This window comes from Arthroderma uncinatum (genome assembly GCF_011692745.1).
Source record: "Arthroderma uncinatum strain CBS 119779 chromosome Unknown scaffold5, whole genome shotgun sequence".
In the NCBI taxonomy this organism is placed as follows: domain Eukaryota; kingdom Fungi; phylum Ascomycota; class Eurotiomycetes; order Onygenales; family Arthrodermataceae; genus Arthroderma; species Arthroderma uncinatum.
Window position 1 is genome coordinate 65,192 of NW_022983867.1, and position 23,791 is coordinate 88,982.

At 48.8% G+C, this 23,791-nt stretch overlaps 7 protein-coding genes across 7 annotated transcripts; 2 read left to right on the forward strand and 5 right to left on the reverse strand.

Annotated features, from left to right (window-relative positions):
• Positions 1-136: 136 nt before the first annotated feature.
• Positions 137-4,246, reverse strand: GIQ15_06398 (EF hand domain-containing protein; the record flags this gene model as incomplete). The annotated part of the gene is made up of 6 exons (XM_033553815.1): positions 137-166; positions 222-3,433; positions 3,493-3,657; positions 3,738-3,861; positions 3,950-4,107; positions 4,234-4,246. 6 exons carry the CDS (start codon positions 4,244-4,246, stop codon positions 137-139), a joined length of 3,702 nt encoding a protein of 1,233 aa, XP_033403330.1.
• An 802-nt stretch (positions 4,247-5,048) lies between these two features.
• Positions 5,049-6,296, reverse strand: GIQ15_06399 (tubulin alpha chain; the record flags this gene model as incomplete). The annotated part of the gene is made up of 4 exons (XM_033553816.1): positions 5,049-5,271; positions 5,339-5,762; positions 5,814-5,865; positions 6,264-6,296. The coding sequence occupies 4 exons, from the start codon at positions 6,294-6,296 to the stop codon at positions 5,049-5,051; spliced, it is 732 nt and encodes a 243-aa protein (XP_033403331.1).
• A 1,458-nt stretch (positions 6,297-7,754) lies between these two features.
• GIQ15_06400 (uncharacterized protein) lies at positions 7,755-8,662 on the forward strand (the record flags this gene model as incomplete). Its single annotated transcript, XM_033553817.1, has 2 exons — positions 7,755-8,054; positions 8,159-8,662. 2 exons carry the CDS (start codon positions 7,755-7,757, stop codon positions 8,660-8,662), a joined length of 804 nt encoding a protein of 267 aa, XP_033403332.1.
• Positions 8,663-9,022: 360 nt separating this feature from the next.
• GIQ15_06401 (Xaa-Pro aminopeptidase) lies at positions 9,023-11,397 on the reverse strand (the record flags this gene model as incomplete). Its single annotated transcript, XM_033553818.1, has 9 exons — positions 9,023-9,264; positions 9,321-9,365; positions 9,416-9,500; positions 9,559-10,396; positions 10,450-10,495; positions 10,554-10,775; positions 10,830-10,891; positions 10,948-11,113; positions 11,316-11,397. The coding sequence occupies 9 exons, from the start codon at positions 11,395-11,397 to the stop codon at positions 9,023-9,025; spliced, it is 1,788 nt and encodes a 595-aa protein (XP_033403333.1).
• A 1,129-nt stretch (positions 11,398-12,526) lies between these two features.
• Positions 12,527-15,900, forward strand: GIQ15_06402 (uncharacterized protein; the record flags this gene model as incomplete). Its single annotated transcript, XM_033553819.1, has 6 exons — positions 12,527-12,595; positions 12,652-12,833; positions 13,064-13,237; positions 13,297-13,456; positions 13,522-14,358; positions 14,581-15,900. The coding sequence occupies 6 exons, from the start codon at positions 12,527-12,529 to the stop codon at positions 15,898-15,900; spliced, it is 2,742 nt and encodes a 913-aa protein (XP_033403334.1).
• A 2,372-nt stretch (positions 15,901-18,272) lies between these two features.
• GIQ15_06403 (pyridoxine biosynthesis protein PDX1) lies at positions 18,273-19,445 on the reverse strand (the record flags this gene model as incomplete). Its single annotated transcript, XM_033553820.1, has 3 exons — positions 18,273-18,902; positions 19,028-19,210; positions 19,317-19,445. The coding sequence occupies 3 exons, from the start codon at positions 19,443-19,445 to the stop codon at positions 18,273-18,275; spliced, it is 942 nt and encodes a 313-aa protein (XP_033403335.1).
• Positions 19,446-21,419: 1,974 nt separating this feature from the next.
• On the reverse strand, positions 21,420-23,210 carry GIQ15_06404 (uncharacterized protein; the record flags this gene model as incomplete). The annotated part of the gene is made up of 1 exon (XM_033553821.1): positions 21,420-23,210. The coding sequence occupies one exon, from the start codon at positions 23,208-23,210 to the stop codon at positions 21,420-21,422; it is 1,791 nt and encodes a 596-aa protein (XP_033403336.1).
• Between the last annotated feature and the right edge of the window lie 581 nt (positions 23,211-23,791).

Below are 23,791 nucleotides of genomic sequence, written 5' to 3' on the forward strand. Positions count from 1 at the left end.
CTGTCAGGGCAAAGAGGGGACAAAGGGAACGTATTTTAAGTGTTTGTCGTGATTGGGGAAGGAAAGAAGATAAAAGTGTTAATGGCCATTTTCCCCCGGGTATTGTTTTAATAGAATGTGGAAAAAACCGTGTGATTTATGACTTAGAAGCAAGGAAATCGGCAGCCTAGAGTGATGTTAGCGGTTAATTCTCAGCAAAGGAAGGAGGATATGGGACTCACTTCATCGAGCTTGTAATCGAATTTCTCCAAGGCGGCGAGCGCTTCGTCGCGTGGATAACCCATTCCCGTCAATCGCTGGAGTATCATATCGTCTTCACCTGTGTTGGAATCAAGTGCCCACCCAGCTGGCTTGTTTTGGCTGGGTGGCTGTGGGAACGAAATAGTTGAGGCATCGCCTGGCTTAGCTTGTTCTCCAGAAGGAAGTTTCGCGGCCTCTTTGCCTCCGCCGGCTGCGACCTTCGTCGAGTCAAGGGTAGAAAATAAAGCGTCCCAGTCGTGGTTCGAGCTGGCATTATTTCCCGTAGCTGGAGATGTATCCTGAGAGAATGGAGATTTGCCGTTTTGCGAAGCTACTGCAGCTGGGTTGGCGTTTCCTCCAGTGTTAGACTGGAATGAAAAGAAGTCTGCACTGCTAGAGTTGCTCGTATGCTTGGGAGGGCCAGAGGGGGAGTCAAAAGAAATATCGAAATTAGACGCGTCTTTATTGAATGCGGTCTCAAAATCATCGTCGTCATCGTCGCCATCATCTTCGATTTCCTTTGCTGGAGTCAGGTCAAGGCCGGCAAAAGCAGCTTCGAAGTCAGGATTTGCCGCCTTCTTGATACTGGCGGAAGGCTGGTGACTGATAGTTCCGAGTTGAGTGGCTCCGGGGGCGTTGTTCTGAGCGTTAGCGCCGGAGGGGGGAGACGTAGGATTGCTAAGTGCTTCTATGGGGGGGAAGGAAAACTTTTGAGGCGCATCTTTAGATGCTTGTGAAGGAGGCGACGTTTGTCTTGGTGGAGAGGCGGGCGCGAAATCATCATCAAACCCAGCATGGTCATCGTCAGAAGAATCATCATCGTCATCATCTACTTCAAACTCCCTAATAGGAGGAAATTCGTTGCCTTCGGCGGCAGCAGACCCGTTAGATTTAGTTTTTTCTCCATCGCCCTTGCTGGCTGGCTTCTTCATGGATGCGAAGGCTTCATCAAAATCCGAAGCCTTTTGCGATGGGGATCTTGCATGTCCCACATTAGCAAACAGCTCATCAAAGCTGACGTCCTTCTTAGTCTGCTCAGGCTGCGGCGTAGTGTTTGTTGGGAAGGCACCGGGAAGATCTGGCTCTGGATCTTCGGCTTGTTGAAGTTGCTTCGCGTCATTTCCTCCTGGCGTGGCATCCTCATCGATTGGTTCTTCGTCAAAAGGAGATGCTTGCTTCTTGAATGCATCCGCATCTGAAATAACTGATGTGCCAAAGCGACTGGCTGGTGGAGATGGTCTGTTGGATGATGTTACAGATGCTATGTGCCCTTCAAGAGGCAGGTTGTTAGGGGTAATCTGCCTTGAAAGGGGAGGCGCTGGTGGTTCTGAAGGTGCTCCGAATTGACTATCAAAGGCGGTAGATGGCGTGAAATTACCGCTGCTGCTGGCGACTCTTCCACCCTCGGGAGTGAACGATTCCTTCGAAGCTGCGGTGCTGGTCTGAGGGGATGCGGCTCTGAACGTGGTTTGTGGGGGAGGGGTGGAGGTCGATGGGGCAGTAAACGAGGGCCCGAACATGTTATCGAAGACGTTGCGGTTGTCGTTCTCTTGCTGCTGCTTCTGACCCGTGGCCTGAGGTGAAAGCGCGCCGGGAGAGGACATACCCGTTCCTCGTCTGAAGAATGGGTTCTTTGCGCTGCTGGTTGAAGCGGTAGGGCTTTCAAATGGTGAATTGTGGGAACCGGGGGCAGTAACGTCTCGTTCTGATCCTTCGTGGTGTTGGCTATATTGATCAAGTTCTTCTTGGAGACGGTCCCGTTCCGCTTCAACCGTTGCAAGCTGCTTCTTGTTTATAGCCACCAACCCCTTTTGCTGACGAGCTTCGGATCGAGTCTTCTCGAGTTGTGGTTTTAGCTGACTGGTTTGTGCATTCGCTTGTTTGATTTTTTCTTTCAAGGAGGCGTTTTCGCGCTGATCAGCTTCTAGTGCAGCTGCCATTTGGCTGTATTGGGTAGCCAGATCGCGACGGGAGGCTTCGATCAGGGCATATTCTTGTTCAAGCTTCTTGCACTCGGCGCGCGAGGTCGTTAACCGCTCTTCAAGTGCCTTTAGGGACTTGACTTCGTTTTCGTACATTGCTCGAGCCTGTGCAAGTCTGGCTTCAAACTCTTTCTTTTGATGGTCAACCTGGCCGATGTCTTGTTCAGCTGTTCCGCGCTTGGTCTGTATGTTTTGCATCTCCTTGGACAGCGTGCCAACCTGGTTGGAAAGGTTTGCGAGATCGGTAGTTTCCTGAGTCAACTTCTTGCTCTCCTCGGGGTCCGCGTCTCCGAGCAGGTCGTCAGATGGAGATGCCGATGATATGTGTTGCATTCCAGGAGTAGAGCGGCCGCCAGTGATAGGACCTAGGCTCTGGCCAAAGGAGGACGCAGGCACAAAGGGCTTAAAGGTTGATGACTGGATCTGGCGTGTTGGTGAGGACGGCGGCTGGAAGTGAGAGCTTGAACCTCCTGTAGACTGTGGTATCTGAGTAGGCGCCGTGAACACATCAAGACCAAAGAGATCCTCAGTCGCTGACCTGGCTCCGGTTGACTGAGGCTGAACTGCACGAGCGCTTAGGCGTCGCATGCTGGGCGGGATCAGATTAGGGGGTAAGGTCTGTGGTAGCGGTTCCTTTGTCGTGCGCTGCTGGCGGACCAGATACATGGCTACTGCAAACTCATCCCTACTTAGCTGGCCGTCAGAGTCAATGTCTGATAGATCCCAGATGTGTGCCAGAACCTCTTCTTGCAGGCGTGCATTAGTGAAGAAGCCAACAGCCTGGTCTCCATTGATATATCCGCTCCTTGCTTTGTCTACGGTTGCAAACACACTATCAAAATGTGCCTTGTCTTGGGGAGTGATTAACCAGTCGCCTCCTGTATGCATCTGGCTTAAGGGACTCTGTGCACGGGGTGCACCAGGGCCACTGAATTGCTTTGGGATAGCAGGCACTGGCGGCACGTCAGATCGAGAGCCCGTTGAATTCCGTGTCACCGCCGTCCGAGCCGCAGCTTCGTATAATCCCGGTGGTAGCGTGGGGGGTATTCCCCTCAGAGTACCTGATTTATAGGCAGTTAAGAGGTGCATAGCGATTATAAATTCTGCAGAGTCCAAAGCACCGCGCTGTGTCGAATCCGCTAGATTCCATATTCTGCCCAGTATTTCATTGGGTAGACGTGCCCGCTCGAATATTTGCTTCGCGGTCTCTCCTATTATCATCACGTAGTTAGCATTCAGCTAGTTTATCACACACGCTTTCGGTACGCACCAGAGATAACCCCATTTTGCGTGTCTGATTTATTAAAAAGAGCGGAAAACTTCGCGACATCGTCGGGGTTTAATGGTGGTACCCTGAGAGGGGCGCTATTCGGAGGTGGACTTGAGGCAGTTTGCGGATCTATGTTGAGACCGGCAAAACTAGGTAAAGGGCCGGCTATCGGAATCAAAAACACGTCAGTTAATTCACTCGTAGAAGAGGGCTGTCACTCTTGCGCCAAGGGAAGAGAGATGTACGCTGTAAAGCCAATTCCTCTGACGGTTGTCGACCAGCCTGCGCATGGCCGATCAATCTCATCACAATGCCAAAACCTGATGGCGTCAAAAGCCCGCGATTCTGCGTATCTGCGATTTGCCAGATCTGTATTGAAATTAGCGACCAACCCTCGCTAGATCCATCACTCTACAGGCCTGAATGAAGATTCGAAGCTGTAAAACAGGACTCTTACCAAACCCAAGGTCTCGGGGGCCAAGTTTGTCTTCTCGAAGAAGGTGACCGCCGTTTCTCCCGTGATAACACCCAGATTGGTCTTATCCGCCGTTTGGAATAACTGATAAAACACTCGTTTCTCTTCGGGCGTCAGGTTTAGATTGGGGTGTTGTGAAGCTAGAGGGAGCAATTCCAACACGCGTCAGCCTGTGTGTTGCGCATCTTGCAGGGTTGAGAAACGTCCTGGGGAATGCGGAGTAAAAACAGAGCAGGAACGAGAAAGACCGCGCGAAGAGAGCTTACTGTCAGCAGCCATATTGTCAGTATATTCCCTCCCCCCAGAACTGTATGTTGCGAATGGCTAGAGAGAGAAGCTTCACGCTCGAAACGATTGTGCACAATGTTGAGAAAAGCGGACGGAGAGAGCGTATATCAGATGGCCAAACAATGGGCCCCTGACGCCAAAGGCCGCGGAAAGTCAGACAGTGTCGCAAGTTGGGAAAGCAGAACGAGCCGAGAGAACAGGCCAGACGAGTCGTTCGACTGTGCTGAGGGCTGAAACGAAGGGTTTGCAAACGTCCTGAAGACAGCGTCCTCCCAACCTCGTCGTCGTCGTTCGTGATGCTATTTTGGGGGGGGGAAGCTCACTCCGAACGCTGCAGCCAATCAGGACGCGGCGGAGGTCGGATAAATCCACACCGAGGAGTCGATTAGGTAAATATTACGTCATCGCCTAATAAAGCGGCAAGAGAAGGAAGAAAGAGAGAGATCAGAGTATACAAAAGTATTAATATATTCAAACGCTTGCTGCAAATTACCATTTCTAAAGACACTGCGTGAAGAAGATTCTACTCAAGAATGCAAATAACTCCTTGCACCTCAAAAACATATTCCAGAGGAACTCCCTAAATCGAGAACATAGCGTGACAACACACAACCAAGCTCCCCGTCAAACACATCTTTTTTTTGCAAGAAAAGCCATCTTTCGACTGGTTAGTGTCTGGAGATTAGCTGTCATTGGAAGCCCAGATACCGGAGCAGGTAGCGCGGGTGAACGAGCCAGAGTTAGTATCAAAAATGTGGCATGACGATGGAGGAGATTGATGAGCGCTGCTGGATTAGTATTCCTGCTCGGGTTCTTCGTCACCCTCATCATTGGCGATTTCTTGGTAGTCACGCTCCAGTGCCGCTAGATTTTCACGAGATTCAGTGAACTCACCCATTTCCATACCTTCTCCGACGAACCAGTGGACAAAGGCTTGTTTGGAGTACATGAGGTCGAACTTGTCGCAGAGAGATGTCCAGGCCTCCCCGATGGCAGTCGTGTTGGAGAGCATGCATCTGTTACATCGCGTTAGTCTGAGCCCCCTGGACTAATATATCTGGCGGCTGTTTCAGAACAACTTACACTGCACGGTCCGCCTTCGCCATGTCACCATTTGGCACGTGCTGCGGAGGTTTGTCGCAGATGCCAATCTTGAAACCGGTAGGACACCAGTCGACAAATTGAATAGTCTGCTTGGCCCTCACTGCCGCAACAGCCGAATGGACCTCCTTGGGAACGACGTCACCACGGTACAGCAGACATGTCGCCATGTATTTGCCGTTCCGGGGGTTGCATTTCACCATCTGGTTGCTGGGCTCGAAACAAGAGATCGTCATTTCTTGGATGGAGTTCGTTTCGTGGGATGCTCTCGAGTCTTGGGCGATGGGTGCATAGGCAAACATGGGGAAATGGACCCGGGGGAAAGGCACAAGGTTGGTTTGGAATTCAGCGAGGTCGACATTAAGATAGCCGCCGAATCGGATAGACGCCGTAACGGAAGAGACGACTATAACTACATTAGCTTCGGCATAAATAAGTGTATAAGGAACATTCTTACCTTGCGCAATGAGGCGGTTCAGATTCTCCAAGCCAGGTCGTTCAATGGTGAGCTGTTTAGCGCAGATGTCGTAGATGGCTTCGTTGTCAACGATAAAGCTGCAGTCCGATAGTTCCATTGTTGAACTCGTGGCCAACACCGAGTTATACGGCTCAACCACGGAAGTCGACAGGTTCGGGGCAGGGTAGACGCAAAACTCAAGCTTGCTCTTCTTCGCGTAGTTCATGGCTAAACGTTCCAACAGAAGCGTTCCAAATCCAGAACCCGTACCGCCGCCAAAGGAGTGGAATAACAAGAACCCTTGCAGGTCATCACAATTCTCGGCAAGACGGTTAACGCTATCCACGACCTTGTCGATTATCTCCCTTCCAATGGTGTAATGTCCACGGGCAAAATTGTTCGAAGCATCCTCCTTTCCGGTAATCATCTGGCCCGGGTGGAAGAGCTGACGATAGGTTCCGGTCCGGACTTCGTCGACAACATTGGGTTCGAGATCGCAGTATATCGTTCGAGGGACATATTTGCCGTTCCCTATTGCGATTGTTAGAGTTAGCGTTGTAACAAGCGGTGGACGGGAAAGGGGTATATATACCTGTTTCGGAGAAAAACGTATGGAACGCTCCCTGATCTGGCGCTTCGGCTTTGCGTTCTTCAGTCAGATAACCGTCAGGCTATAGGAGAAGACAGTGGTATTAGGCGATATGTTCTGGCAGTCAATAGTGATTTTTCGGGCTGGCTCGGGTGTGAAGCTGGGCAATTACCTGAATTCCGTGTTCGAGACAGTATAGCTATTAAGACAAGGGCAGTCAGGCAACATGTTCCGTGTTATAAGATAGGCACATAATATAATAATAATCCGTATTCATACCTCCCAGGAAGCGTTTGCAATCTGGCAACCCGCCTGGCCGACTACAAAGAAAGGGCAATGTCAGCAAAACAGATCTATCAAGCGTCATCCACACGGCAGCTTGCAGCATGCTATACCATTCAAAGAAATCACTTCTCTCATAGCGAATAGAGATCTCCCGATATCTCGACTGTGCTGTTTGTAACGAGCGACTTCTGCCCCACGTCGATGATATTATGGAGGCTCTGCTCCAATAAATGGGAAGCGTTGCTGCCCAAGATGAAACGGCCGTCTGGAAGCAAAACCGTGTGAAGGTGGGATGTCGAGTGATGGCTTAGGATAGATTCTACTCCTTGGACGAATAAGTAACGTGCAGCTTCTGCAAGCTCGAGCGTACGAAAAAAAATTAATATCGGGAGTTGCTCGTCTCTCTTTTTTTTTCTCTCTCCCTTTCGTCAACAATGGCTGGTGGTGTGTCATTGGCTCCCTTTTTTTTCGGGCGGTACCTGACTGGATAAGCGCGCCGGGGAAGCGCCAAGCTGGTCGGGGAGGACTCCGGCGTCTTCCTCTATACAACGACATACAACACAGTATATGACCACGACGTATAGGTTGATATATCGCCTGGTTTGTGATCCTACCTTACGTCGACATGGGTGCAACGCTGGCTTTACGATAGACCGGTCGTGTGGTGGGACAGCTGCCAGGAAGCGATACTCAAGCGACCAGCCAGCCATCAGGACACCGTCCTCAGGTGTCGATTGAACCAGAGACAGCTGACGGTCTGCATAAGGCTTTGGGGCTTGAAGGCTAGCGTTGGAGGTATCACCGTGGGCGAGTTACTTGGGCCTCTCCAAATTCTAACTTGCATGATCGTCACATTGCCATTGGAGGCCGTTGTTGTTTGCTGGCGGCCTTGCTGCGATACTCGAAGAGGGGATCATCCATTCCGAATGCCGCCAGGAATGATATAATAGCATCATCGACCCCGCTATTGCTCTTGTCTCCTTTGCATCCTCCGGTTGAGTCTTGGTTGTGGTCGACAGCTGGATATCCTGGATATACGTCTACCTCGCCTACAAATATAAAACACCATGGCTAAGCTACGGACCAATATGCAGGCGTTCTTGTGGCTGATCACTCTCTTCGTTGGCCTTACACTAGCCAACGTTGAAAAGACCATGTTTATATCGCCGAATTTGGACGAGGAACATTCCGCGCTGCTAAATATCATTGATTTAAAGACCCTCTCTCCCTCTGCGCCGAGTATACGGGAGCACCTTGAAGCAGAGTTTCCCACTGCCGCAGTTCCATCTGGAAGAAGGTCTTGGTTTCGTCTGGACGGGCTGGTTCCAGGGCAACGTTATGAAGTTCGGGTGTGCTGGGTTGCGACAGTGAGTCTGCCCTATATGCGCAACCATCCCTTCTATTACGATCAGCACCATCATAAACAGGCAAAACTCAAAGAGTATATGTCCATAGACTAACTCGGCACCAGCAACCGACCGCTTTCGCCCTATCAACCTATGAACCATCTCAGATTGCCCGGTCTCCAAAACTGATGTCTTCCATGACTCAGTTTGCGGAGTCCAAGGGAAACGACATAGGTCAAAGGCACCCACCCTCACGGGAAACCACAGGCAGTTCTCCAGCTGGAGCAACGTTGTTTCTTGTCATCGACACCGCAGCCGACTACTTCACCGCCAATCAATCATTAATGGCGAACGCACCCCCTGTCCTAGTCGACATCATCCTTGATCCGTATATCTTCAATATACTACCAACCTCCCTTGTGCCTACCTTAGGGTACATAGCGGCGTCAGCCATACTTGCATGGTTCTTATCGCAATATATTTGGCTCCAGTTTTCAGCCGCTGCGGACGTACTGGATAGCAATAGGAGTAGTGGAAGCGAAATCCAGCCGCAGTCGGTTCTGGGACATACTAACTGGATTGGATCTGCGAGAAAGAAGGATCATCGCATTGATTTTTTCAGCTGTTAAATCGTTTGCTTCTTGTGGGTGGTAGGAAATGTTTTGGTGGTGCAGGGATATAGGAGTTTGTTACCTGATACATAAGATTCATGTGATGTATATTCCAGCCTTTCTCAAGCAGGTCTTGGTGACCGCGACAGGCCATCCGACCTGTCCATGAGAAACGAATGCATGAGCAGGCTCTATTTTCGTCGTCTTTTCATAGTACATTATTCTTAGCCTAGGATACGTTATTGTTATTCCTACGATACCTAGCACCAATGAGCAGCGACTATCTTTAATAAATTCTTGCTATATCTACCCGGCCGGGGTAACTAATAGGTATACAGTTCTTTAACCAAGTCTTAGTATGCCATTACTGTGAGGTAATTAGATTGGTTGGGTTTCACGCTTCAACCATTTTGTCGTCAACTCGTCCTTCTCGAAAAAGGGGCTAGTCTTCTCCCACACTTTCGCGTGGTAGTCGTTCACCCACTTCCTCTCAGTTTCAGTGAGGAGAGAAGCATCAAGCAGCTTCTGGCAGAACGGTACCATGGTGATGTATTCAAATCCAAGGAATGCCTTACCACCGAACTTATATGGTGTCTCGACCTCTTTGCAGATTACAAGGTCTAGAGTTTATCGTTAGTAGGGGTCTCCGTAAACATTAGGTAGCTTTAAGACTTACTCTCAAGACGGATACCAAAGTTGCCGTCCTCGTAGTATCCAGGTTCTAGTCGATTGTTAGCAGGAGGTCAAGTATATGTATGGAAGCGTACATACCGTTGGAGAGGACATTGTTGGCAGCTAGTGGGACTTCGGCGTACTGAGCACGGCTTCCGATACCCATGGGGCCCTCGTGGACGTTCTAGAGACCATATTAATATTATTACTATCACGGCAAAAGAAAGATAGGTTATCCGTACCAGGAATGAGCCAACACCATGTCCGGTGCCGTGAAGGTAATCCAAACCTTCCTTCCACAAGTGTTGTCGTGCAAAGGAATCAATGGCGTATCCGGTCGTTCCCTTGGGGAAGATAGCAGTGTCTATGCTGATATGTCCCTTGAGAACAAGTGCGTAGGCCTTCTTCTGGAACTCTGTAGGCTCTCCGAAGTGAAGAGTTCTCGTGGTATCGGTGGTTCCGTCCTTGTACTGGCCACCAGAGTCGCAAAGGTACATGGCCTTGGGATCTATAACAGCGCAAGTAGACTTCTCAGGCTTGTAGTGAATAGTGGCACCATTGGCTCCAGTAGACGAAATAGTGTCAAAGGAGCTTCCGACGAAAAGATCCTGCTTCTTGCGGATTTCAAATAGCTTGTTAGCAGCATCTACTTCATCCAGCTTGGCGCCTTCGTTGAGTAAGGCGTTCTCCAGCCATGCGAAGTACTCGATCAAAGCTGCACCATCGCGGATATGACATTTTCTGAAACCTTCCAGCTCAACTTCATTCTTGACGGCCTTGGAGTCGGTAATGGGGCTTCGGACTTCTACCACGTTTTGCTCGCCACCTAGGGCAAGACTCAAGGACCATGAAGCCTTGTTAGACAACAGGAATTTTCCAGAGGCGGATCCGCTGCTGGCCGATGCTTTTGATTCAGCAAGGGCCTTGGACGCCTGGAAGATAGCATCGTATGGTTTTAGAACAACTTTGCCTTCAAGCTGCTTCCTAGCTTCTGGGGATAGTCTGCTGTCATCCACATAAATCTCTGCCACTGATGGAGTTACAATGGCATAGGAGAAGAAAACGGGGTTGTACGGAATACTACAAAAGTCAGCGCAAGTTCAATAAACCAGGGTATATCATTGAAGTCGTACTCGCTTCCACGGAGGTTGAAGAGCCATGCAATCTCATCCAGAGTGGCTAGAAGTAGCTGTCAGTATATAACATCAGAAAAAGAGATTGGATATAGAATTCGTACAAATCACCATAGCGGATCGCTTCTTAGTCGACAGCTCCTTGCGGAGGTCTTCGACTTTCTCCTCGAATGATTTTCCTGCAAGCTCAGCAGGCTGGACTGTGATCGTCGTCACAGGCCGTGCTGGACGTTCTTCACCCCAAACGGCATCAATCAGGTTCTGGTCTACTCCAACCAGGGAGCTTCCGGTTGCTTTCAAAGTCTGAGAGAGTTTTCGAGCGTCCGCTACACATATAATCAGCGATACCAAGCATTATACGATGGAAGCACAGAACTTACACGCTGTAATGAGCGACGGGTCAACACCAACCACTTTGCCGTTCTCGGCCTGCTCGGCGGTCCTATATCTCATCAGCATCACTCATGCCAAAGCCATCGTTACACGCAACAATTATACCATTCTTCCCAAGTTGGCACACCCTCTACGCCACGCTTCAAGAGAAGCCAGTTGGCATCGAGCTGCTTTGCAGCCTGGCTGAAGTATCTACCGTCCGTGGACAGGGCAGCCTTGGTCATGGAGACGATGGCACATCCCGCCGAACCAGTGAAGCTGGATATGAAAGCTGTGACAGTTTATAAGCGCCCACGAGCAGATTACGGTGTTGTATCACCACGCAGAGAAACGGTCTAACCTCGACGGCCGTCACACGGAGCAATGTACTCTGACTGATGGCTATCTTCCGACGGCACAACTTTGAGGCGAGAAGAAGGATGAGTATAAGACTTTTTGTATTGTTTGAGGGACTGGTGTATCTGATTCCATACTATATACATCGACTTTGTTCCGAGCCATCAGCTCTCGCAGCTTTGCGAGGCGCTGGGTAGTATCAACAGGTGGCGGAGGCATATCGAGGGCAGCACGGAGTATCTGAGAGGAACAAAACGGTCGAGATGGCTGTCTGGTGGGAGATTGCAAACTGTGCAGTCGTGGTTTGAAGAGAAACCGGAAGTGAGGGCGGAAAAGGTTCATTTATCGGGTGGACGAGGGGTTCTTTATAGGCGAGGGGTTCGTTCCAAGGGATCAACGGCATGCAAGGGCACTGCGGAGAAGCGTCGTTACTTCTGGCGGGTTAGTATACAGGGGGCAGACTCTTCGACGGTAAGGACAGGCAACCCGGAGCGGCGTCAATTCGGATATCTCTGTCTCTTCTCTCTCTCTCTTGTTGATTCTCTTGTTGATTCTCTCTTTGCTCTGTTGATTCTTTGCTCGCGGAGTGCAACCTTGAAAAGTGCAACTTAAAAAGGAAGGTCGTGGATAGTTAGTGGTCACGTGAGTACTCTCAGCACTCTTTTTTTTTTTGGCAACTTCGACTTCATGTTATATTTTGGACGGTGGTTTTTATATATTGCATCTGATGGTTGATTCTATGCGATAGACCGGTATCAGACACTCAAAGCTGGCTTCCCCGTTACGTGTCTAGCCATACAAGCCCACTGGTGAATAGTGAGGCCCCTCCCTTTGAGCAAGTAGGAACAAACAATGTTATTTACCAGAGCTTGTCCCACAGCATCGATTTGATCGATATGAAAATTTGCCTATAGGCGTCCCTGTTACCTTGCAAACCATGCCATATCTGGAGAAAGGAATGGTTATTAGTCTACTGCTAGGACTGCTGAACCTCTATATCCTGGACGCCTGGTAGTATCGCCTGGCCAACCCTGCCTGCTGTGTTGCACCCTTACCAGTCGATGCGGGTGGGCATCTCTATATCACTGTTTTGATCGCTCTCTGCTCCTCCAAACCCTTAACTGTGGAACTGAGCAGGTCTTCTACTATCATTCTTTCTCACATCTTTACCCGTGACCCATCTATCTCTAAAATAACAAGGGGATACTGTGTCACTGCTTCTGATAACAAGCCAAGACCGCTTCTGGGAAGGCCCTTTCCTCTACCCAGATCTCATCTTCTTCCAGCTGGGAAATAACCAAGGAAGCTCGTCTTATTTTTTCTGGCTTTGGCAGAGGTAACATCCAAGATGGATTGGCAAAATGGCTCTGCTGAGCAGCAGCTAGATATTCAGAACCTGATTATAGAGGCTAGACAAGTATGTCTGACTACCTTTACCAGTGGAGCCTCGGTGGACTGACTTATTTCTTGTAGCTTGCAACGGACTTGACTACCCCTGGGCTTGCCAACCGAGCTGGCGTAATTCAAGAGCGTCTACTCGAACTACAAAAGTCGAGTGCTGGATGGATGATAGCAGACGGCTTTCTAGGATGCGAAGACCCCAAGCTCAGGTTCTACGGGCCTCTTACACTGACCATGAAAATTAACCAAGAGTGGTGCGGTCACCTGAAGTCCCTTTGCTCGTATTTTACTTTAATTAACCCTCACACCCCCTTTTTTCTATTAGGGAAAATTTAACAACAGAGAATCGATTGGGCCTCCTTGCCCAATTGATGAACTGCTTTGTGGTGCTTGTTGATTCCATGGAACGCCCATTAGTGATGAGAAAGTTTTTTTCTACCCTAACCACCTTCTTTTTCAAACCTGGGTCACCTTGGACGTATAGCGTGCGCCATGTTACCGTAACCTTGGCCAATGGGAAATACCTTCCCGAAGACAAGTCAGAGGAACCTGTCCTAGCATTACATGCCCTACCAGCTCTCAGTCACGACCGCTTAGTCGCCATTTTATCATTTTGTACGGCATTGGCTGAGGAATCCACCCGGTATCCTACAGATGGGTAAGCGCGCATTGAAATACAATAATGGCTATATAACCGCCTTTTTAACATGTTTATAGAACCGAGGTCGGCAGTCGGCTGCAAGTGAATACCAATGACGTCCTTGCGTTGATTGACTTTGGGTTTATACGGGCTTTAAACAACACTGCCGGTGACATAGGTCAAAACATGTCGGAACATTCTATGACCATAGCTGCCGAATCTATCCTGGCATTGCACGTACGTATTAGTGCCCCTATTTTATCCACTCAATTGTCTTTTTTTTACACTAAATTGTCTCAAAGGGATGGCTACAAGCATTCCACAGTGGGAAAATCAACCCTCCAGGCCTCGTTAATAAAGTGAAGAAGCCCTTGGACTACGCTGCACAGTTCCTTGCCGTTGAAGGCTTGGCCACGTCTGTGATGGAACTCTTGACGGAAACAATTGCCAACCAGGCTAAGCTCATCGACGCCGATCATCTAAACACTATCCTTGATTTTCTAGTTGGGCCCGGAGAGAAGTATGCACTGGCCTTAGTAAACGGAGAGTATGACGAAGATACGATGAAATTTATGGACCTACTATTACGGTATGCTGCAATCGAGCAATCGAGTGTCATTATATCTGGGCCATCAGACGAAAAACGCGAGAAAGTCCTTTTTCTCCTATACAAGCTATTCCACGCACCAGGCTTTGCGGAAGTTGATGACTGTGCCATCATCATGTTGTTGGAGTTCTGGACTGAAGTCGCGAGTGACATAGATGAATTGGCTCTAGACGGGATTGTCGTGGTATCCGAAGAAGTCAAGCAGAAGCTTGCAAGGGTCATTACCGAATGCTATGATAAGCTCCGGTACCCTAGCCGTACAGTTCTCCAGGGCTGGGACGACAACGAGTTGAAACTCTTCAACTACTTTCGTCGTGAATTTACCGACTACCTTCTAGAGGTATACCCATTGCTGGGGGTTGATGTTATCCGCCATATCCTAGAACAAGCATCATCAGCAATAGCAAAACAAGACTGGGACGAATTTGAGGTTTCCATCTTTTGCCTAGGGGCCCTTGCAGAATCTGCTGCTGAAAACGAACATGCAGACCATCTCCTTGATACTCTATTCTGCTCGGATGTGTTTGAATCGGTATGCTATGGCCACAAGGAGATCCCTTTGAGATCACGGCAAAGTCTTGCAGACATGATCGATCGATACACGCCATATTTAGCCAGGAATGAGAAGCTGCTTCCGCCGGTATTGACCTTTTTGTTTAGTTCACTTGACTATCCCTCCTGTGATCAAGTAGCTTCACGATCTATATCCTCTCTTTGCCAAACATGTCGAAGGTTTCTCCCAATGCATGTTCAGGGGTTTATCGATAAGTTTCACCAGCTCTGCAGCAAGACTTCCCTCAGTGACTCCACGCTTGAGCGTGTTGCTGAAGGTATTGCTGCGGTAATCCAGGCGTCGGAGCATGATAGTGAGAAAGCCGTGAGCCTACTGAAGCTACTCAATCCTTTACTCCAGGAAGCACAGGCAGCCTGCCAACAAGCAAGTAACGGTCAATACGAAGAGGGGCTAGAACGCAGTTTGATAGCAATGAAATGCACTGCAAGCATCGGAATGGGCATCCGCGCACCCGATGACGATGTCATTGACCTCGATACCCAAGAATCGCAACCCAAGTCGGACTCATTCTGGGTCAGTGATCCTCTGGGCATATCAGTTACCGAAACTGTGATTCGGATTCTAGACACATTGGTCGGTCAATTCCCCAACGATAGCTATTTGATTGAAGCAACGTGTGATGTACTCAAAGCTGGATATACGGAGAAGCACCCTGGGCCCTACGTGCTTCCATCCCAAGTGACGACCCATTTTGTGAAGGCCACAAACATTTTGTCCCCTCGGTTTTCAAACGTCATGGCCACGGCAACCGCGTTTCTAGCATCTCACGCATCAAACCCTCTCGCCATTGAACCGGAAGTCACAGAGTTAACTATTCATACAGCAACTCTTATCCAAAGCCTTGCTGTATCGGCTGATAGCTACGACCCTGAGGCAGCCCACAGCTGCATAGACTTCCTTACTCGCCTGATCCCAAAATATCACATGCAGTTCTTTGGATTACAATATGTGGATGGTGTTCCTCCGCCCCTTCCAACAATACTTGGCTTCACTCTTAATGTGCTCAAGAGGCCTGATCCCCTACCGCTTCGAGCATCTTGCTCATTCTGGACTGCAATACTAGCCCTCAACGACCTGCCTGCTGGTCTCATCTCACACGGGGCTTCTATGGGTCGTGTACAAGCAAACGAACCTCCCGGATTCCTCGACCCATACCTAAGCGTCCTTGGAGAGACTGTTATGCACCAAATCGCCGGCCGCTGTGCTCGTTCTGACTTGGATCATTTCTGCGAAATCATTAAGAAATTTGTCTTCAAACATCAAGGAGCTGCTAGAACCTATTTTGGAAACGCACTGGCATCGCTGAGCGTTTCCGCCAAGGACCCAGCCTGCGCCTCATCCGCTAGAGATGTACAGTCGCCCCCAGAGCCGACTATTTCGCAGCAGGAGATACAAAAGTTCCTCCACACCATCATAGCGCTCCGCGGAGCAAGAACAACGAATTCAAATGTTAAACAGTTCTGGTTGTCGAATCGGGGCAAGGGGTTTGCATATGCATAAATCAATGCTATAATGATGCCTGATGCAAGGGGAATTGGGGGAAAATCGCTCACTTTGGGCCTATTCGGCTGGGTTTATGTTCTGGCCGGGAAAAGTAGCTTTCGGTAAAGAGGGGGCCAACTGAAAAGAAAAAACTGAACGAATGGATGAACGAATAAATGAAAATATAATTATTATGAGATGACAATTCAACTTGACTCAAGTATAAACTCTCTTCTTTATCCTATTGCATGTTTCATGAAGTAATCAACTGGGGTAATGCGAGGCTGAAGCACAATGAAAGCCATCTCCAACGTGATGTCTTGCTGCTTCTTGATATTAAGCTGCGGGTGATCGCCAAGTTTAAAGCCCAACGCTTTAAATCGAGATTTCTTTATCACATCCAACATCATTGCAACCGCCCAATACCACCACCACTCTGGCCCCTTAATATGACGACATAAATATCGCAGATTCTACTTTGAAGCTCTTGAATGTCTTTAGCCTTCCGACAGATTCACCGACAGGGCTGAGGCGGGCATACCTGGGAGCTAGCCATGTCGAGCGCGCATAGCGAAGATTTCAACCTCTGCCCTAGGGATCATTCCAAGATATCTATCATTCTCTACGCGATATTGATACCCTATGAAAAGATACCCCAAGGAAAAATTTGCTTCTACCCATTGATTCCCATATTTTAAGAGTATGGGCGTGGAGAGGTGGATAATTGCAACGAACCGCCTACTTCCAAACCACGGCCATGATCAATTACTGCGCGATTTATCACGATGCACACGGCTAGTTGGGTAGGTGGTCGTGTGAATTCTTACTATATTGCATCACAGTGGAGATTGGGGAGAGACATGAGATAATTTTGCATGGCCCCTGTCTCCCCAGATTATGGGGTAGATACTTGGAATCTGGGGTCTCTACCGGAGGGTATCCTGCTACTGCTTGTAGCCAGATGTTTATAAAAAGGGGCACCTATCCCATCATTTGGAAGGAATCTCTCTCTATCACTTCATCACCATCACTCGAACAGATCATCCGCTCTACTCTTCGATAATCAACTATAACTTCAACCTTCAAAGTCCTTGATCTTTTTATCACCTTCAAAATGCGTTTCGCCGTCGCTATTATCTCGTTGCTCACTGCAAACATGGTCGCTGCAGTTGCTACACCAAACCTTGCCCTCAGAGAACTCCTAAGCAGTAAGCCTTCCATATATTTCTCAGAAGGGTGTATTTGCTACATTTGAACCAAGCCCCTTGATATGAGAAATTTGAAGTTTAGATCACTAAATTTGTTGCTTTACATATAGCTACTCAAGTTCGTGAAGGTGATAATCAACGCTTCGTTGAAGCATTTAATACATCCGATCCCGTCTTGCACCCCCGTGGTGATGGTAAGTGACTGAGCTTCCCCCCTCGCGTCCACATCAGGCGTGGACAAATAACTAACAGAAATTAATATAGGCTTCCACAACTACTGTGATGCTCCTTGTGATGGCCGCTACTGTCAGATTGGTGCTGCTCCCCAGTGCTGCCTCAATAGCGGTATTTGCGCCTGCTGCTGGATGGAAGATGGTGCAGCTTATCTCGCCCGAACCAGGCCTGCTGATCAAACTTCTAAAACCACGGGTGGTTTTAATAACCCTGCTGGGACGAAGACTTCCGATTCAGGCGCCCAACAAAAACAAGCCCCTGCCCAACTGAAGATCGGACAACACTAGAATACGCAATTCTCCGCCGCCACTGGCAATATAGCTCTCTTTCTGCCTCCCCTCGAGCTGCCGCCGGGGAACTTACTCGAAAGATATACTGAACGTTTGAGTGGCATGTTTGTTGAACAATGATGTTTGTTGGTTTTGATATATCCTGATTTGCACCTGCTGCGTGTATATTCAAGGTCCATGCCGTGAGTCTGGCGTTCTTGGGGGTTTTATACTGAATTTGCTCGATTACATATATGATGTATTTATACGGGCTTCATTAGGCATACCAAAGCCATATTCGATATCACCTTTTAACTCTACGCTGTAATTGTAATGCTTTAAGGACTAGCAACCTTCTAATTGAGAAGAGTATGTCCTTATTTCTTGACTCTATTTCTAGTCTAGTATGTATTCCTTAAAATGAACTTCCAATTTGCTTTGGGCCTGGGACAACTTTTGAAAACGCTATTCCATCATTATAAGATTTTCCAGTCACGCCATTCATAAAAAATACTCGTATCAAGAGAAACAAGGTATACACCCGCCAACTTCCCACAATGTTAAATTATAGCGGAGGGACAATGGCTCTAAAAGATATGATCTGAATGGTTCATATCGCAGAATTTAGCCATGGGAGGGTTGAATTGATGATGCTGCACAACACACAACGGATCCAGCTTTAGTAGCCGCGTCCGGACAGCTTATCCTTCTCGCTCATGTCTCGTACGCTAATACCGACCATAGCCTCACCAAGCCCCTGGCTCAGTTCAGCCAGCATCTTAGCATCCTTGAAGTGGGTGACGGCCTGGACAATGGCCTTGGCCCTCTTGCGTGGGTCACCAGACTTGAAGATTCCAGAACCGACGAAAACACCGTCACAGCCCAGCTGCATCATGAGGGCAGCGTCAGCAGGGGTGGCAACACCACCGGCGGCGAAGTTGACAACAGGCAGCCTTCCCTTCTCAGCGGTTTCGCGCAACAATTCGTAAGGGGCTCCTAGCTCACGGGCAAATGCGCGGAGCTCAATCTCGGGATCTTGGGCGGACTGCAGGATGGACCTGGCACGCGCGATTTCAGTGTTTACTTGACGCATGTGCTTCACTGCTTCAACGACATCACCAGTTCCCGCCTCTCCCTTGGTACGGATCATAGCAGCACCTTCGGAGATACGGCGGAGAGCTTCGCCGAGGTTTCGGCATCCGCATACAAATGGAACATTGAAAGAGTGTTTGGTGACATGGTAGACGTGGTCGGCTGGGGTGAGGACTTCGGACTCATCGATGTAGTCGACGCCAACGGCTTCGAGAATCTTTGGTTTTTTGCGTTAGTGATATGGTCTTGGTTACATGGACTTTCCACGCCCAATTTTTCTTTTTATGAATAAAAAGGGCCCCAAAGGACAGGAATTATCAAAGGAGAGCAATTGCGACTAACCTGGCATTCAACGAAATGTCCTATCCGGGCCTTGGCCATGACTGGAATTGTGACCGCGGCCATAATATCCTTGATCATCCCGGGGTCAGACATGCGGGAAACACCTCCCTCCGCTCGAATATCGGCTGGAACACGCTCAAGGGCCATAACAGCCGAAGCGCCAGCTTCTTCAGCAATTCTTGCCTACAGCATAGTAATGTGGCGAGTCAGCATTCTGCCCTCTTTCCGTTGCGACTGGGTTGTATCGATTGCAATTGAGGCCCAGGGTGGAGTGTGTATAGAAACGAACCTGTTCGGCATTGATAACGTCCATAATAACACCGCCCTTCAACATCTGCGCCAGCCCAGTCTTGACAGTGTAGTCCTTGGTGACTCCGTTCTCGCCGGCAGCGCCGGTGGCGGGGTGCTCTTGTGCCATTGTTAAAGGTAACGAGGGGTAAATTCAAGGTACCGAAGCTCGAATTTGGCAGTGATAATGGCAAAGGAAAGCGATAGTGAAGTTGATCGAGAGACGAACGGTCTGGACGAAAGGTGAAGTTATTAATTGGCGATGAGAAGGAGAGATGAGTTCTTGCCCCCCGCAATTAAGTCAAAAATTCGGTCGAGAGATAAAAAGAATTTGAGTTTTGCGAGATGGCGGAACAGGCAAAGTTTACGTCCAAGGATGAGTCAAAAAATCTACCAATTAACAGACGAAACCCCTTTCGTTTTTCAATATATATATGTTCGAGGGCTTCTAGTCTTCCAAAGGGCGTAGGCGCAGCTGATAAATGCACCGTATACCTGCGAGCGGTTCTCCCTAGCACAAGTCATCTGAGCACGAATGCTTCTAAAGAAAAAATGGCCTGCTATCACCTGAATATCATGACAAAGGGTCGCCGCGGATATCCGTATACCCGCCGATAGCGAGCAAGCCGTAGCACCCCAGTGGTTTGTTATCCGATGTTTTGTTTTTATCGTGAGTATGACAGACATGATCTCGTCGAGATTCAAATGTTACCCCTCCATGCTGGCGTTGCTGGAAGCTAATCAGATGAGGGCCGTTTTTTCGTATCAATCTCTCTGCACATGTTTTTTTTCTCCGCGGCGGCGCTAGGAAAGCATCCTGTTTCGCCGAAATACATCGAGCATGGGCCGAGCGAGTAACTCTCTCTTTATGCTGTCATTGATAACATGTGTGACATGGTATAGATGTCCTTGATCAACGTCCACATGGCCTCGTGCATGCTGCTGTCTTTTGCGAATTGCTGCTTTGTCGTCTGATATAAATAGAAATCAACAGGTACTTGTCGTTCAGCTATAACTCGGTGATATTCCATGTCAGTATACTGATCTAAAGCATTGGAGTCAACCTACCTAGCAATTGACACCAGTCTAACCCTTATATATCAAAGATAATGTCTAGAAGACGTCGTAGATATCTTTTTGTCGTTGAGATATGGTATGTCCTGATTGGGCGATCAACCCGAATACCGGGTAAACTATGATCCGCCGTTCCCGCGCCCTCCGACGTCATAGCAAGAACAGCGAGATGGGAACAAGAACAACAACCATCCAGCTACATCTTCCCATTGAGCTCGCTGGCAGACAAATACACTTCTCGGCGCTGCAGCAACGGCTTATAGCACGCCCTTCCTCACGGAATAACAAAGAAACAACGGCACAATGGCCTCCCAGTTCCTCCGATTCGCCCATCGGCCCCTCCTCTTCTCTATACCGCTCTGTGCTTCCTACTCGATACTACAAACCAGGTTCAGCGCTCCCATACGCTGCGACTATGCCTCTGGACCTCTCCACCCTTCTATATCTGAATTCACACACCAATATGGGGACCCTGTGATGCAACAGAAAGGAACTTCCCATGGCTTTATCAGCGCCGAGACCGCCCGTCAAATCAGCCTAGGCAGTGCGCTTGGGGTACTCACCGGGCTGGGATTGCGTATCTTCTCGAGAACACTGGCATTTTCTTTCGGTTTGGCTATTATAATTATCGAGGTATGTCATGTTCTCGATTTCTACCCTTTATCCTGTTTGAGTGGTTGCTAATTGATCTCGGTGATGGATAGTGGGCAGCTTCAAGGGGATACGATATCCTACCGCTGAGCTGGTTGCAGAGACACATCAAATCCGTCGACTTCCGACGGCTGACACGCGAAAACGTTCCATTCAAAGCCAGTTTTGGAACAACCATGGCATTGGCTGCTTTTGCTGAATTCTAGACTATCATTATATAGACCATCACGAAGGTTGTGGAACATGAATGGGACATTTACCATGCCATCGGCTGGATACATGGGGCTCTACATGACTAGTATACACATTGTCTATATTACATCCGAAATGGAAATAGAGGGTATCGAAATCATTGCGAGGTATTCATTGTAATTCGTTTTCATCCGTCAATGACAAGATCTTCTAATATGCTCTCCATCTCCTCTCGCGAGAGTGGAACACCAAGTAGCTCCACACCACTCGGATCTAGCCTTGACGCGATCATCTGATGATCATAGAACTCCTTGAGTTGCGTCCTGAACATCATCTCAGATGAAGAGATAAACTCCTCTGAAGCCTTGTGGAATAGCGTTCGCCATTCAATTGCTGCCTCTTTTTTACTACGGCTGTCATTTTCTTCTAGGCCATCAGCCTCGTTCTGAATGTCTTCCTCTTCCTCAATATCTAGCTGTTGATCTCCTAGTATCATGAGAATTTCTGTAATCAACAGGCGATACAACTTCCGTGTATTTTCTGGCAAACTTTTCAGGACGAACCCAACACCCTGTTTACCACCCACACGTCGGACCTTACGCCCGAGCAGACTGTGCACCTCGTCCACAACGTTAAGTTCGACCTTATAAGCAGCAAACGTGGTGCAGTCATGAAAGACAAAGTTGAACTGATTGTGGAGCGTGATATCCCATAATACTAGGAAATTGGGCATGTCCGCAGTTGCTAGAACGTTTATATGGGGTATATCCGCGAGTTTGGCTAGGTGTGATTGTTGCTGCGCGCGGCGCAATGGCGGCGCATCAATCGAATTGATGAGAACCGTTATAGGTTGCGCAGGCGGGTTCCTTTTGAGAGCCGAACGAATGGATTCTAGCACATCGTTTGGTTGCACCCCGAGTTTCGAGGTATCTTCTGGACCCAGTATAGCTGTAGCGATCGTTGCCAATATAGATCGAACCGTTATGTTAGGCGTATACCCATTAACAATCACGATCGATGGCGGTTCATCGTAATGTTCATATAACCAATCCGCATATCTTTGGACAAGTTTCCTCTTAGACCCATATCCATATATGCACACGTTAAACCCCTCGCTCATTTCAAAATTCCATTGTGAGAATGACCGCTCGTGAAGTTCCAATAAATATTCTTTCTCATCCTGCAATGGATCCCTGTATTTCCCGAGCTGTTCGAAGAATTCTTCATGCGTAAATAGGGACGACTTGGTCATCGTGTTATTAGATGACTGTACCGGGCCCGTTCGACTTTGGAAAAAGTATTTCTCCTGTGGTGGTAGCTCTCCTTCCGGGGTTGCAACGCGCTCGTTCTTTCTTGGTGTCTTCGGTGTCCTTGGTGTTTTTGGCGGCGGATCATCAGGTCCCCTCACCTTTGGTGGCCGTCCTCGCTTTCGGGGAGTTACAGGAGGCTCATTAGGTACGGTTTCCGGTTTAGGCTCTGGCTCTTCTGGTACAATTGTTTCGCGGCCTCTAGCAGCACTCTTGGCCTTCGGTGTCGCGTTGCTATCGGATGGTACGTCCCAGATTTCTCGCGCTAGAGCATCACCACCATCCCATATATCATCATCATTGGGGTCAACAAGTATCCTGGCGCTTTTCCTCTTTGCTGACCGGTCGGCATTCTGGATTCGTGACGGTGTTCCATTCGGCGTACCTCGCTCAGCTTTCCTAGCCTTCGTGGGTGTTTTAAACAGTGCTCTCGCGGTTGGAGTTTTTAATGGCGAAACCAGATCCGCTGCAAAGTCTACGCTCTTTGTTGGCGTTTGCTTGGAAAATCGCGTTCGCAGTCGACTAGACGGCGTGTCTGGAGCATTGTGCTTCGTAGGAGTTCCGTTCAATGCGCCGTTCTGTCGAGACGTCTGTCTTCGTTTCTGGGGTGTAGACACTTCAGACTGCAGTGGATCTTCGTCCGAGGATATGTCTCCCTGTTTCCGCTTCATCGTGCACTCTCAGCGTTGCGTAAACTTGTCCCCTTTTCCTCCTTTTGACGTAAATATATCTTGAAGTTTCGCCCTGTGAAGCTTAAGCTTGATGGAAACGCGAAACCACGTGACCCCGGCCTATGCCTCTAGTTCGGACGCTATAAAACTAACGTGGTTCACCACCGAATGACCGCCACCACCTAATGACCGGCGCTTTGGCCACCCCATCCAAATCGCTGCATATATTAAATATCAACCTATTTCAACACAACGTAAATAACGAATTAAATTAGCTATTAAATAACGATAGTAGGGTTCCAAATTACATATAAATTAGTAAGGTTAAGAAAATAAACGAGTGTTGGGCTTGATAACTCGCCCGGAACGGCTTGCCCGGGGTTGGGATAGGAAGGGTGGTATTGAAGGAATAGGATCGATTGGAGCCACCTTCGTAGGTGAAGTCTTCTTCTTTCCTAATCGGGAAGGTGAGATAGGGCTTAAGGCGTTCTTTTCAGCCTTCCTGGCCTTCTTGGCCATCCGTTCCGCTGCTTGTTCACCCGCTTTACGCTTCCGTTCAATCGCAGCCTCTGCGCGCTGCG